At 75.7% G+C, this 13,458-nt stretch overlaps 3 protein-coding genes across 3 annotated transcripts; 2 read left to right on the forward strand and 1 right to left on the reverse strand.

Moving 5' to 3' along the window:
* Positions 1 to 4: 4 nt before the first annotated feature.
* RTKN (rhotekin) lies at positions 5 to 6,381 on the reverse strand (the record flags this gene model as incomplete). The annotated part of the gene is given in 16 exon segments (XM_084286565.1): positions 5 to 430; positions 432 to 601; position 1,435; positions 1,437 to 1,540; positions 1,620 to 1,775; positions 1,778 to 1,784; positions 1,848 to 1,979; positions 2,239 to 2,345; positions 2,603 to 2,697; positions 2,765 to 2,986; positions 3,220 to 3,337; positions 3,404 to 3,457; positions 3,575 to 3,636; positions 3,715 to 3,914; positions 5,701 to 5,941; positions 6,314 to 6,381. Coding segments are annotated over 15 exon segments (1,959 nt in total). The 5' UTR covers positions 5,806 to 5,941; positions 6,314 to 6,381.
* Positions 6,382 to 8,078: 1,697 nt separating this feature from the next.
* On the forward strand, positions 8,079 to 10,429 carry INO80B (INO80 complex subunit B). Its single transcript, XM_084285653.1, has 5 exons — positions 8,079 to 8,205; positions 8,409 to 8,601; positions 8,790 to 8,908; positions 9,246 to 9,427; positions 9,713 to 10,429. The coding sequence occupies exons 1-5, from the start codon at positions 8,160 to 8,162 to the stop codon at positions 10,175 to 10,177; spliced, it is 1,005 nt and encodes a 334-aa protein (XP_084141779.1). The 5' UTR covers positions 8,079 to 8,159; the 3' UTR covers positions 10,178 to 10,429.
* Positions 10,430 to 10,941: 512 nt separating this feature from the next.
* Positions 10,942 to 13,307, forward strand: WBP1 (WW domain binding protein 1). Its single transcript, XM_084286595.1, has 4 exons — positions 10,942 to 11,120; positions 11,665 to 11,767; positions 11,856 to 12,017; positions 12,195 to 13,307. The coding sequence occupies exons 1-4, from the start codon at positions 11,052 to 11,054 to the stop codon at positions 12,854 to 12,856; spliced, it is 996 nt and encodes a 331-aa protein (XP_084142721.1). The 5' UTR covers positions 10,942 to 11,051; the 3' UTR covers positions 12,857 to 13,307.
* Positions 13,308 to 13,458: the final 151 nt, after the last annotated feature.

Genomic DNA, 13,458 nt, shown 5'->3' on the forward strand with positions numbered 1-13,458 from the left:
GGGGTCAGCCCCCAACGCCCCCTGCAGTGGTGGCATTGGCCCCAAGTGCCCCCCTCCCCCCCAGCACAGGGGCACCGTAAATTCCAGTTTCTCCCCAGGGAAAGAAGCTCTGAGCCCCCTGCAGGGCCTGGGACCCCTGGGACCCCCCCACTGCCTCCCAGGACAGGTCCCCTGTGGTGTCAGCCCCCCCCGGGGGGGGGACAGGGCCCCCTGCCCCTGAGCCTCCTGTAGGTCCCGGGCTCAGACCTGGGACTGGAGGTACCCGGGGGGGGCCGGCAGGCTGGGGGGGGGGAGGCGCGCACTCCGTGTCCGGGCTGCTGCTGCCGGGGCTGGAGGAGCTGGAGCCAGGCGAGGGGCGAGGGGAGGGGGCGCGCCGGGCCCCCCGCCCCTTCAGGGTGCTGAGCTTGGCGTCGAGCGAGAGCGTGCGGGGGGCGGGCACGGGGGCCGGGGCTGACCCCGCTGGGGGTGGTGGCACACAGGGGGGGCCCCTCGAAGAGGGAGAGCCAGGGGGGGCAGCCCAGCCCCGGCCCCCCCTCCAGCCCCGCTGCCCGCCGCGTCAGGATGTCCGTCACTGCCTCGATGTCGTCGGCCGGCTCAATAGCTGCGGGGAAGAGCGGGGGTCAGCAGGGAGCCAGACACCTGCATCCCCCACCCAAGGAGCGCCGGGACGTGCCCCATGGCCACAACGTGCCCTATGGCTACAACGTGCCCCACAGCTGGGATGTTCCCCAAGGCTAGGACGTGCCCCACGGCTGGGACATGCACCAGGGCTGGGATGTGCATGGGAGCCGGGACGTGCACCGGAACCAGGACATGCACCGGAGCTGGAATGTGCCCCAGAGCTGGGACAACTGGGATGTGCCCTGCAGCCTGGGTGGCCAGGACAGCCAGGATGCGCCCCGTGGCCAGGGCAGCTGGGATTTGCCCTGCGGCCGGTGCTGCTGTGACACCTCCGGCAGGCAGAGGGCAGCCGTGCCGTGCCCCGTGGCCAGGGTGGCCGTGCCGTGCCCCGTGGCTGTGCCGCGTGGAGCTGTGCCGCGCCGCGCAGCGGGTGCCGCTGGCCCAGCCTGCCGGCCCCGTACGTCACCTGTCGCTGTAATAGGAGGAGAGCAGGGCGCGGATCTCCGCCGAGACGGCGTTATCCTGCAGCAGGAGCCCTTCGCAGGCCGAGGGCGGCACGGCAGGGCCGGGCAGGGCTGCACCGTGGGAGGGCACGGCCAGGGGCAGAGAGAGGCAGAGGACAGCAGAGAGAAGGCAGGAGGTTAGGGAGGCGCAGGTGGCAGGAGAGGCTGGTTAGCGGAGAAGAGGAAGGTGAGGAGGAAGATGAGGAAGATGAAGAGGAAGGCGAGGAGGACGATGAAGAGGAAGATGAAGAGGAAGGTGAGGAGGACGATGAGGAGGAAGGTGAGGAGGCTACGCGCCGGCCGTGCTCACCCCATCTCGTGGTACAGCGAGCCCTGCCGTGGCAGGGGGGCAGGCGGCCGGCGCGGCGGCGGCACCTCGATGCGCATCAGCTCATCGCAGCACTGCTTCCACTGGCCTGCGGGGAGCAGAGGGGCCGGACTACTCAGTGCGCCACAGGGAGGGGGTCTGGTCCCCGTCCCCGTCCCCGCACGCACTCATGTCGTAGAAGTGCTGCCAGAAGGCCTCCATCCAGCGCTGCGTCTCGGCGCGGCTCTCGGCCAGCAGCGTGTGGGTCACCTCCTCGGCCCCGTAGCGGTTGGTGACGGACATGCTGTGCAGCTTCCCGCGCGCCTCCTGCTCCGTGGCGCGGATCGGGTCTCCTGCGGGGCACACCGCGGTCAGCCACGCCCCCACGCCCCCCAACCCCCCGGCCCGGCCCCTACCTTGTTGATGGCGATGGTGAGCGCCGGCTCCACGCCGGCCTCAGCCTCCTGCGGGCGCCGGTAGCAGAGGAGGTTGGTGCCACGCAGGACGCAGAACAGCCGAGCCCAGCCCTGCGGCTCCCCCGATGCCTGCTGCCGTGGGACAGGGCTGCTCAGTGCACGCAGCCCGGCCCCGGGGGTGGCAGCAGCCCCCTCCCCAGCGCAGGGATCCCCGCTCCCCGTCCCCACCACGGTCCATAGCCTAACGGCAGGGATGGCTGGCACCAGGCTGGTGCTGCCTGTCCCTTACCCACCCTGCCCCAACACAGCCTGTCCCTGCTCCACCCCATCCCATCCCCGTCCCCGTCCCTGTCCCCATCCCATCCCCGTCCCCGTCCCATCCCGTGCTCACCTGCACCTTGAGGAAGCCGCACATCATCTGAGCCGCCATGCAGCGGGGCTGGGCAGCCAGGCGGCAGCACATGCTGCCATACAGCGGCAGCCAGAAGGAGCTCTCCTCTGGGGGGGGGCACAGCACTCACAGGGGGGCCCTAGGGCAGGGCCCCCCTGGTCCCCCCCGCCTGGCCCCAGCTCTCCCCAGAGCTACCCACGTCTCAGTGCTGCCCCCCCACCTTGCCAGGGCCCTCTCCCCTCCTGTCCAGCCGGGACCTCACAGTTTCTTCTCCCCCACCCCATCACACCCCAGCCCCCCCCTGCCCACCTCCAGGCCCCCAGCCCCAGCCCTGCCCGGGGAGCCCTCACGGCGCTGCGCTCACCATTGCAGGCGATGGCGAGGTCGTGGGTGCGGAAACCATCCTGCACCTCAGCCAGGGACAGCACCGCGTGCGCCAGCAGGTGATACTTGGGGCCCCTGGGGGAGCCGAGAGTGAGGGGCAAGCAGGTGGGAAGGGGATGACGGGGGGGGGTCAGGTACTCACGGCACGCTGGGGGCCGGCAGCAGCAGGGGGCCGCTGCCACCGTTAGCACCGGGGCTGCCGGGACCCCCGTCCATGGCGCTGCGCAGCCGGCGCCCCGAGGAGCGGCCCAGGGAGCTGCTGAGTTTGCTGGCCAGCTTCTTGGGCGCGCTGCCCGGCGCCTCCTCCTCCAGCCCCGCGCTGTACAGCTCCACCTTCAGCTCGAAGTCCGGCCCGGCCTCCGTGCTGGGGGCACGGCTCAGCGGGCGCACGCAGCCCCCGGCACCCGCCCCACCCCGCTGCCGGGGGAGGGGGGCACTGCCGGGGAGCCCCCGGGGACGTGGGGATGCGGGGACGCGAGGGCACGGAGGTGCGGGGAAGCGGGGACGTGGGGACAGGCGGGGATTTGCGGGTTGCGGGGACGCGGGGGGACGCGGGGACATGCGGGGACGCGGGGACCTGCCCGGCGCGGCGCGCACAAGAGGACGGCGTTCTCAAAGCAGATGTCGGTGAGGGTCCGGTCCACCAGCACCATCTCGGTGTCGTAGATCTCCACCCCGATCTGGAGGAGGCAGAAGACGGCGCAGCGGTGCAGCTCTGCGCCGGGGGCAGGGGTCAGGCCAGCGTGGGGCTGGGGGCCGCGCTGCCACCCCCCCCACTCACCTCCCTTGTTCCTGAAGTACTCCGTGTCCTTCCACATCAGCGGGATGCGCAGGTCTGGGGGAGTGGGAGGGGTGGTGGTGAGACCCCCGGGGCCCTGTCCTCACCCCAGGGGCCGGTGCAAGACCCCCAGCAGCCCCCCCTGGCCCCGCAGGGCTTTTGGGGACCCCATACCTGAGATGCAGACCCTGCCCCGGCAGGGCAGGCGGTCGTCCGTGGGGCCAGCGTCCGAGGGGCTGCGGGAGGAAGCGCAGAGCCGTGACCGCTGCCCGGGGGCCCCCACCTCCCACCAGCCCCCGCCGCGGGGTCCTCACCGCCTGGCCACGCGCTGCATCACCTGCACCTCCTTCATGCGCTGCAGCTCTGACATGTAGGCCAGGATGCGGCTGTTGCACACCAGGAGGCTCTTGGTGGCCTCCAGCGCCTGCTCCCGCTGCGTGCAGGCGGCCAGCAGCTTGCAGGCCCCCTCCCGCATCCGGATCTCATGGTCAATCTTCTTCTGGATGTCCGTGTCCTGTGGGATGGGCAGCGTGAGAGCGCAGGACCCGGTGGGGGGGGTCCTGGGTCCTGCCCTCCCCCACCGCTGCAGACCCCCGCAGGTTCCCGGGAAGGGGCAGCCACATTCACAGGGAGGGGACGGTGGCCCCCACGTGGCCCCACTGCCCCCAGCACAGCCAGTGCCCGGGGCTGACCCTCCCGCCCCGAGCTGTGCTCTGCTGCACCAGCACACACGTCCCCTGACCCCCCGGGCACAGAGCCACCATCCCGGCCAGGCCCCTGGGGAGCCACGTGCCCCACGGACACGTCGCGTGCCCCACGGAGCGCTGTGCGCCCTGCGGACACATCATGAACCCTGCGGGAGAGCCAAAAACCCCACAAGCACTTCACGAACCCCACGGGTATGCCACATGCCCCACGGATATGTCATCTGCCCCACGGCTGTTTCACACCCCACGGACAGGTCGCAGAGCGCACAGTTGCATCTCGTGCCCCACAGCAGTGCCACACACCCCACGGGTCCATCATGCGTCCCACAGACGAGCCACGTGCCCCACAGACACCCCACAGGGCAGACGGATACCCACAGCCCCACCATGCACCCTACAGAGGTGCCACGTGCCCCACAGCTCCATCATGCACCCCACAGACGTGCCATGCACCCCACAGCTTCACCGTGCCTCCCAGGGGAGCTCCGTGCCCCACAGACACATCACATGCTGCCCTGCACCCCACGGAGGGGTGACGCATCCCGCAGCTGCCTAACGTGCGGCACGGAGGGGCCGCGCACCCCACGGACACCCCAGGCCCCCAGCACTGCCCCCCAGACCCTCCCCCTGAGACCAGAGCTGCACAGGAGCCACATCGGAAGGTGGCAAAGCCCCCCCAGCCCCAGCCCCAGCCCCCCGCCCCGGGGCCCGCAGCCGCAGGGGGCGGGGGGCACCCCCCAGCCGCACGGGCGGAGGATGCCAGACCCCGGCGGGGGGCTGCCCCCTCCCGCAGGACCCCCCCGGAGCCCCCCTGCCGCAATCCGCAGCCTCGGCGCCGCGCATCCCCCCCGCCCCCCCGCCGGCTCGGCCCCCGCCTCACGTTGCCGGTGCCGCGGCGATCCATGGCGGCCCAGGGCATCCCCCTGCCGCCCCCCGTGCCCCAGCCCCCTGCCCCCGGCCCCCGGCAGCGGGGCCCGGCGGAGCTGCGGGCGGGCGCGGGGCCGGGGCTGGCGGAGCCGCAGCGCCGGAGCGGTGACATCACCGGCAGCTATAAATAGCCACCGGAGCCGCGGCGGGGGGCGCGGGCGGCTGCAGCCCCCCCCGGGACCCCCCCCCGTAAGCCCCACGCTCCCCCCGCAGCGCTCACCCTCCCCGTGCCCGGCGGCCCCACTCGCCATAGGGCGCCCGCCCCACGGCGGGGAGGTTTTGGGGGCACTGCAGGGCGAGGGGGGGGGCGACCGACGTGGGACCCCCCCCTCATACACCGAGCGCTGCAGCGCGCCCGGCCCGGGGGGGTGGAGGGGGCTGCGGGGGGATTCGCTCCGGGCACCGCGGGCTCCGTGCGCCCCACCGGGGGGACGCGGGGGGCCCCCGCGCGGCAGGGCAGGGCCCCGGGCTGCGGGACCGGCCCGTTACCGGGGCCCCCCCCCCCGGGCCCCCGCGCCCCGTCCCGGCCCCGCCGCGTGGCATCGCCCCGGGGGAGCCGCCGCGGGGCTGGGCGGCCGCGAACCTCGGCCCCGGCGCCGCGGGGCGGCCGGTACCGGGGGGCCGCTACCGAGGGGGCGGGGGGCGCGCCCCCCCCGCCCCCCGTACCTCGAGGCTGAGGGCGATCTGGCGGATGTAGAGCATGTTGAGGTCCTCCAGGATCCGCAGCTTGTCCTGCAGCGGGGCGCAGCCGTCCCGCCCGGCCACCTCCATCGGCCCCGCCGCGGCCCCTCGGGGAGCCGCCGACACCGGGCGCGGGGATCCCGCATCCGCCCCGGCCCCCGGCCCGCGGCCCCCGCCGCGTCCAGCGCCGTGCGCGGCCTCCCCCGCCCGGCCCGGCCCGGCCCGGCTGCGGAGAGAAAGGGCCTTTCATCGCCCGGCGAACAAGCGGCCTCTGTGCCGGGAAAGGGCAGCGCGGGCGGCGGGGGGCACGGGGGGGACGGGACCGGGAGGGGCGAGGGGAGGGCGGGGGGGGCAGCGGCCCCGAAACCCGCACGCGGGGACTGAGGGGGCGCGGGGGGAGCGGGGTCGGGCACCGGGGGGGGGGGGGGTCAAGGGACGGGGGTGAACGGGGTGCGGGGGGCGCCGGGACGCGGCGGGAGTTGCGGGGTCGGGGTCCCGGGTGCGTGTTGGGGACGTGGCCCCGGTGCGCCCCGCGCCGCCCCCCCGCCGCCCCCTGCCGGCCCCGGTGTGCGCTGCAGCGGGGCCGCCCCGCCGGTACCTGCCGCCGATCCCGGACCGCTGCTCCGGCGCGGCGCGGCGCTCACAGGAAGGCGGCGGCCGCCCGCCCCCGGCCCGCCCTCCCCCGGCATTCCTCCGGCGGCTCCGGTTACAGGGGCCGCCCCCGGCCCGGCCCCCCGCCCGCGGCACCGGCGGCACCGGCACCCCGGGGCCCGGGGGCGCCCCCTGGCGGCGGGTCCTTCCGTCCCCCCCCCCCCTCCGGTGTACCGGGACCCCGCCACTTCGACTGCAGCCGGTGCGGGGCTGCCGGGACCCCCTCCCCGTAAAACGCCCCGGGGCTCAGGGGGCTCGGGAGAGCCGGGACCCCCCCGTCTGTGCCCGGGGCGAGGAACCCCGGCGGCCGCAGCCCCCCCGCGGCACGCGGGCAGACACCGAGCCGCGGGGCTCGGCACGGCCCCGCCGCCGCCCCGGGCACGACGCGGCCCCGCAGCCGGCGGGGGGGGCGCGGGGCCGTGGGAGCCGCCGGGGGCGCCGGCCCCTCCCGTGCCGCGGGGCCGGTTCCCGCTCCGCCCGGCCGGGCTCGCTGGGCCGGCAGCGCCCGGTCCCACCGGCGGGACGGGACGGGACGGGACGGGACGGGACGGGACGGGACGGGACGGGACGGGAGCGGCCGCCGCCGCCTTCGCCCTTCCCAGGCGGCTGCGCGGGCCCGGCCCCGGCCGTTCCCACGGCCCCGGGAGCCTCGTGGGACCCCGCGGCACGGGAGGTCCCGGCGCGCCCACGCGGACACGTGGGGACACGCGCGGGGCTCCCGCCCGTCCCGCGGAGCGCGGGGGCTGCGCGGGGGGCTCCGGGGGGCTCCGGGAGGCTCCGGGGCGGCCGCGCGGGTCCCGGCGGCGGGGCCGGGCCCTACCTGCGGGGCGGCGCCGAGCAGGCTGAGGCGGCAGCGGCCCCGTCGGATCTCCATCTCCAGCGCCGAGCCGCGGGCCACGGTCACCCGGCTGCGGTGGTTGCGGCAGAACATCGCGGCGGCGGGGCCGGGGCCGGGGCCGGGGCCGGTACCGGGGGCTGGGGCCGCTCCGGCACCCGCGGGAACTTCCCCGAGCTCCAAAGTCGCGCAAACCCCTCCCCGGGGCCGGCGGCACCTGGCGGCGGGGGCGGGCGGCGCCGCACCGGGGCTGCACCGACACGCACCGGGCTGCACCCACACGCACTGAGCTGCACCGGGCCCCCCCGGAGCGGGAGCGGGGCCGGGGCCGGGGCCGGTACCGGGCGTCCCCTGGCACGGGCGTGGCGGGCGCGGTGCCCCCAGCCGCGCGTGGCCCCGGGCGGACAAAGCCCGAGTCAGGGCGGGCAGCTGCGGCCGGGGGGGGGCGGGGGGCCGCGCGTGGCCGTGCCCGTGCCGGGGGGGCCGTGCAGGTGGCCTGGGCGCGTGCCCGTGCCCCGCGCGCACCCCGCGTGCCCGGGGCTGCGCACACGCGCGTGGCCGCCGCCGTGTCCCACGCGTGGGGCTCCGCGGGACCCCCGGCCGGGGGCGCTGACCCGGGACGGCCGCGGCGCGCCCCGGTACCGGCGGTACCGGCCCCTCCCCCGCCCCCCCCCGCCCCGCCCCCCAGCCCCGGGCCCCCCCGCGCCGTGGCCGTGCCGAGGCGGGGCAGGAGCGGGCCCGGCCGCAGGGCACACGGCAGCGGTTCCCACCCGGGCAGCGGGGCCCGGCGGACTCTGCCCGCTTCCAAGATGGCGGCGGCGGCGTCCCCCCGCCCTGCTGAGGCTGCGCGCGGTGCCCCGCGGCGGGCGGAAGCGGGTCCGGCCGGAATCGGTTCCCCCACGGCGCGGGTTTGGGCTTCGGTGCCAGCACCGCCACCGGGCGCGGGCGGCTCGGCCGGATGAGCAAGGCGTGGCGGCGGGGCAGGGCCGAGGGCGGCGAGCACGGTGAGACCCCGCGCGGCCGGGGCGGGCCGGGGCCGGGCGCTCCCCGGCGCTCCCCGCGGGCCGGGCCCGGTGCCCCCGGCTGGGCCGGCGGCCGGGCCCCAGCCCCGGGAGCCCCGGTGGCGGCCCCGCCGGGCGGCCCCGTTCTCCCCTGGCGGGGTCCCGCGGCCGGGGCTCCGGGCGGGGCTGACGGCGGTGCCCCGCAGGCGAGGAGGACGATGGCGGCGGGCACGGCTCGCACAAGAAGAAGCACAAGAAGCACAAGAAGAAGCACAAGAAGAAACACCACCACGAGCCCGGGCCGCCCGCGCTGGAGCCCGCGGAGCCTGGAGCTGCCCTACGGAAGCCGCAGCTCAAGCTCAAGATCAAGCTCGGGGGGCAGATCCTGGGCACCAAGAGGTGAGCGCCTGCGGCCGCTGCGCCCCCGGACCCTGTCCCTGCCCCTGCCCGGCACAGGGGCCCGGCTGGCCCCAGCCCCCCCCCCCGCGTCCCACTGCCCCAGCGCCCCCAGCCCCGCAGCACCGGTGCCCACCCCCACCCCCCGGAGCCCTGTCCCAGCCTCAGGGGCTGCCGCGCTCTCTCCGCAGCGTGCCGACCTTCACGGTGGTCCCCGAGGCGCAGCGCTCCCCCTCCCCGCTGATGGTGGTGGATGAGGAGGACGAGCCCACGGAGGGGGTGCCCATCGAGCAGTACCGGGCCTGGCTGGGTGAGTGCTGGGGCTCGGCCAGCCCTGGGGCGCCGCCACCGCTGTGGGCACAGCGCAGGGAAATTTGGGGCTGGAGGGTCTCTGAGGGAGTGTTGGGCTGTAGGGGTAGGTGGAGGGGCTGGAGCAAGAGGGGGGGCTCTGTGGGGATGTTCTGGTTCCCTCCTCCAGGCTTTAAGCAGGCTGCGAGTGTCTCTAGTGCCTCACTGAGAGGGGCAGAGATGGTTCCTGCATCATGGGGAGAGTGTGATGCAGTTTGGGCACGGCATCACCCCAGGATGGAGCAGACACAGCAGCTGTGCTCCCCAGTGACCGTTCTGTCCCTTGCTGCCCGGCCCAGATGAGGACAGCAACCTGGACCCGTCCCCCCTGCCGGACCTGGACTCAGAGAGTTGCTTCCCTGCCCGTGAGGAGGAGGAGGAGGAAGAAGAGCGCTGGCTCGATGCCCTGGAGAAGGGTGAGCTGGACGACAACGGGGAGCTCAAGAAGGAGGTGGATGAGTCCCTGCTGACAGCAAGACAGGTGAGGGTGGCAGGATGGAGCAATGGGGCTGTGACGGGGGTGGCGAGGACTGCCCTGGGGCCATCGTGTGGAGCCCCCAGCCAGGGGCATCCTGCCCAGTTTGGGTGCTGCCCCAGAGGCGGCTGGCTCTGGCAAGGCAAGGAGCGTGGGGACCCCAGAGCTGGCTGGGAATCAGGTCGGAGCCTCCGTGTCCTCAGAGGGATGGGGATGGGGGGCCCTGGTCGGGGTGCCCTCACCTGCCGGGGCCTCTCCTCCAGCCTGATGGCTCCCCCGTGGCCCCCGCAGAAAGCCCTCCTGCACAAGCAGCAGAGCCAGCCGCTGCTGGAGCTGCCCATGGGCTACAAGACGAAGGAGATGACGGAGGAGATGCTGGTGAAGCGGGAGGAGCGGGCCCGCAAGCGGCGCCTGCAGGCGGCCAAGAAGGCGGAGGAGAACAAGAACCAGACCATTGAGCGCCTCACCAAGACCAACAAGGCCAAGGTGAAGACGCTGCGGGAGCGCCGGGCCAAGCAGGCGCCCTGCCCCGTGGTGCACTACTGCAACGCCGCCGACCGCATCACCGTCTCCTTCCCGGCCGGGATGGCGCTGCCGCTGCTGCCCGCGCCCGCCCCCGCCGTGCCACCACCCGCGCTGTGCGGGGTCAGCGGCTGCTCCAACCACAAGCGCTACTCCTGCTCCCGCACCGGGCTGCCGCTCTGCAGCCTGGCCTGCTACAAGAAGAACCTGCGGCTGCAGGAGGCTGCGGCCTAGCGCCGGGACCACGGGACTGGGATTGGGACGGGACCGGACGGGACTGGGGGCACGGGACGGGGCTGGTGGCAATGCCGGGGCCGGGGCTGGGACTGGGGAGGTCCCGGGGGGTCTCTGGGGGGCCCCGTGCCCGGGCACTGGGGGAGGCCCCGCCTCGGGCCCAGCCCCGCCCCTCGGTCCTGGCCCCGCCCCCGGGCACGCCCCGCGCGGGGAAAAGGGGCGGGGCCGGGCGGGAGGGGCGGGCACCTGCGGGCGGGCCCTATTGGCTGGGAGCGCTGTCTGGCAAAGAACAACGCCGCTGGTTGGTTGGCCTATCCGCCAATCTTTCGTCCTTGCAGTGGTTTCGCGTCTGTTTAGCTGCGGTCCGCTGAGGGTCCGCCTCTGGGGCGGGATCGAGCTCACCATTGGTGGCGGTGGCTGTCCATCATGCACTGCTACGGAGAGCGAGGCCCCCATTGGGCAGGAGCCGCGTCCGTCGCGGCTGGGGAGGCGGTGTTCGGCCTCCGATTGGCTGCCTCCGCCGCCACTCCCCGCGGGGGCGGGGCTCGGTCCCTTTGTCTCTGTTGTTGGGCGTGAGGAGCGGGCAGACGGCACCCGATTGGCGGGGGCAGGGCGGCGGCGGCGGCGCCGATTGGCCGGCGGCGGCGAGGCGGCGTCCGATTGGCCGCGGCCGCCGCGGGGGGGGCGGGACCTCGGGCCCGGGAGCGATGGCGGCGGCGGCGGCTGCGGCCCGGGCGGCGGCGGCGGCCCCGGCGGCCGCCATGGGGGCGGCGGCGGCGGCGGGGGGGCAGCGGCTGCTGCTGCGGGCGGCGGGGGCCGGGGCGGCCGAGCGGGAGGAGCCGGCGCGGGGCCGCGGCGGGCTGTAGGCGGCGCCATGGAGCGGCCCGGGAGCGGCGGCGCCGAGGGGGCCTGGGCCGCGCTGCTGGGCCGGCAGCACCAGCAGGTACCGGGGGGGGGCGGGGCGGGGCGGGGCGGGGCGGCACCGGCCGGGCCCGTCCCGTTCAGTTCCGTCCCGTCCCGTTCCGACCGGTCCCGTCCTGGCCTGCCCGGCCCCGTCCTGCCCGGCCCCGTCCTGCCCGGCCCCGTCCTTTCCCGTCCCGTCCCGTCCGGTTCCGTTCAGTTCCGTCCTGCCCGGCCCCGTCCGGTCCCGTCCATTCCCGTCCCGTCCGGTCCCGTCCGGTCGCGTCCCGTCCCGTCTTTCCCGGTCCCGTTCTTTTCCATCCCGTCCCGTCCGGTTCCGTTCAGTTCCGTTCCGCCCGGTCCCGTCCGGTCCTGTCCCGTCTGGCCCCGTCCAGCCCCGTCCCGTCCCGTCTTCCCCGGTCCCGTCCTTTTCCATCCCGTCCCGTCCCGTCCTGTTCCGTCCCGCCCTGTCCCGTCCCGTCCCGTTCCATCCCAGCCCCCCCGGTCCGGTCCCGGTGCCCAGCAGCGCTGTCGGGGCTCGTCCCGGCTCCGTGCCCCTCCCGTGACGGTGCCGCTGCCCCCCGCAGGCCCGGGAGTACTGCCCGGGGGTGAACAACCAGCCCTACGTGTGCGAGACCGGGCACTGCTGCGGAGAGACCGGCTGCTGCACCTACTACTACGAGCTGTGGTGTGAGTGCGGCGGGGCCGCGGGGGGCCGGGCGCGGGGCAGGCGAGGGCGGCGGCGCGGCGGGACGGTCACCCCGCTCTGCCTCCGCAGGGTTCTGGCTGCTCTGGACCATCCTCATCCTCTTCAGCTGCTGCTGTGCCTACCGGCACCGCCGGGCCAAGCTGCGCCTGCAGCAGCAGCAGCGGCAGCGGGAGATCAACCTCATCGCCTACCACGGTGCCTGCAACTACCCCACCTCCATGATGGATCTCAGTGAGTGCCGCTGCCCCCGCGCGTCCCCAGGGCCCTGCGCTCGGCTCCGCACTTGTCCTGTTCCCGAGTAACCTCCCTGGGACAGACAGGGCCGCGGTGGTTTGGGGTGGCTGCGCCCTGCAGAGGGGGGCGCCGTTGTTGGCTCTCGTTGCCGTGCTCACCCCGCGCCCCCCGCAGGGATGCTGGCTTCCTTCAAGCTGCCTGCCTACGAGGAGGTGGCCCACCGGCCCAGCACGCCGCCGCCGCCCTACAGCGCCATCCTGGCCCAGCTGAGCGGGCCGCGCAGCCGCCTGGGCTCCAGCAGCCTCACGCTCTCGCCCAGCTCGGAGAACTACACCAGCTGCTCCTGCGAGTCGAGCTGCGTGACGTCCCCCAGCAGCACCTCGCTGTCGGTGCAGGTGACGGACGAGACGGAGCGCAGCCGGGCCAGCACGCCCAGCGAGGAGGGCGGCACCAGCAGCACCGGCACCGGCGCCAGCTGGGAGCTGCCCGAGGAGCTGCCCGCCCGCACGGCCCCGCACAAGCACGCCCTCTTCTCCTCCAACGTGGACTTCTTCGAGGCCGACTGCCACCGCTGCTCGGACATCGAGGAAGGCGAGGAGGAGGAGGGTGGCGCGGCCCCGCAGGAGGAGGGCGGCGAGCACTACCGGCACCGGCGCCTGACGGGCGACTCGGGCATCGAGGTGGGGCGCTGCCAGGAGGAGGAGGGCGGCGAGGAGAGCGAGGGCGAGGCCGTGCGCCTGCTGGGCAAGGCCGGCCCCGCGCCGCCCCCGGCCCGGCGCAGCGTCCCGGCCGAGGGGGGCGGCGGGGAGCCGGGTGCTCCCACCCTGCCCGTCTGAGGGGCCCGGCCCGGCCCTGCCGCCTCTCCCGCCGCGCCGCCGCCACCATCCCCCTGCCCGCGGGGCCGGCCCGGTGCCGCCCGCGCCTCTCCCCGCCGCCACGGCTCGCGCCGCCGCTCCCCGCCTTGGAGCAGCCGGGCTGGGGGCACCGCGGTGCCGAAACCGCCCCTGCTCAGAGGGCCCCGGGTGCGGCGGGGCCGCCTTCCCCCGCCTCCGCTCCCCGCTGCGGCCCCGCGGGCTCTGCCGCCATCCCCGGGCTGTGGACTCTCGCCGCGGAGCCCCCGGGATGGCCCCGCCACGGTGCCGCCGTGCCCCCCGCTGTCCCCTCTGAACTGCTTCCAGGGAGCCGGGCCCCGGTCGCGGGGGGGCGGCTCCGTCCCGCCACAGCCTGCAGGTCTGTGTGCGGGGCCCGAGTAGCGTCCCCTCATCATTAAAGAGATGTGGAATTATGGCCCCGCCGCCTTCCTCTGGGGGCCTGGGGGAGCGCAGGGTGCTGTGGAGCTGGGGCTGAGCTGTGACACCCCCCCCCCGTCCCCAAATCTTTCCCCATGGGCAGGGACACAGCAGCGAGGCGATGCTGCCACCTCCCCGCAGCAGGGGAG

This window comes from Netta rufina (assembly GCF_964035555.1).
Source record: "Netta rufina genome assembly, chromosome: 4".
NCBI classification, from domain to species: domain Eukaryota; kingdom Metazoa; phylum Chordata; class Aves; order Anseriformes; family Anatidae; genus Netta; species Netta rufina.

Coding starts and splice junctions, on each gene's coding strand:
- INO80B (XM_084285653.1), top strand. CDS start 8,160: ATGAGCAAGGCGTGGCGGCGGGGCAGGGCCGAGGGCGGCGAGCACG. Junction 8,206..8,408: donor GGCCGAGGGCGGCGAGCACG/GTGAGACCCCGC, acceptor GGTGCCCCGCAG/GCGAGGAGGACGATGGCGGC. Junction 8,602..8,789: donor CAGATCCTGGGCACCAAGAG/GTGAGCGCCTGC, acceptor CTCTCTCCGCAG/CGTGCCGACCTTCACGGTGG.
- WBP1 (XM_084286595.1), top strand. CDS start 11,052: ATGGAGCGGCCCGGGAGCGGCGGCGCCGAGGGGGCCTGGGCCGCGCTG. Junction 11,121..11,664: donor TGGGCCGGCAGCACCAGCAG/GTACCGGGGGGG, acceptor TGCCCCCCGCAG/GCCCGGGAGTACTGCCCGGG. Junction 12,018..12,194: donor CACCTCCATGATGGATCTCA/GTGAGTGCCGCT, acceptor CGCCCCCCGCAG/GGATGCTGGCTTCCTTCAAG.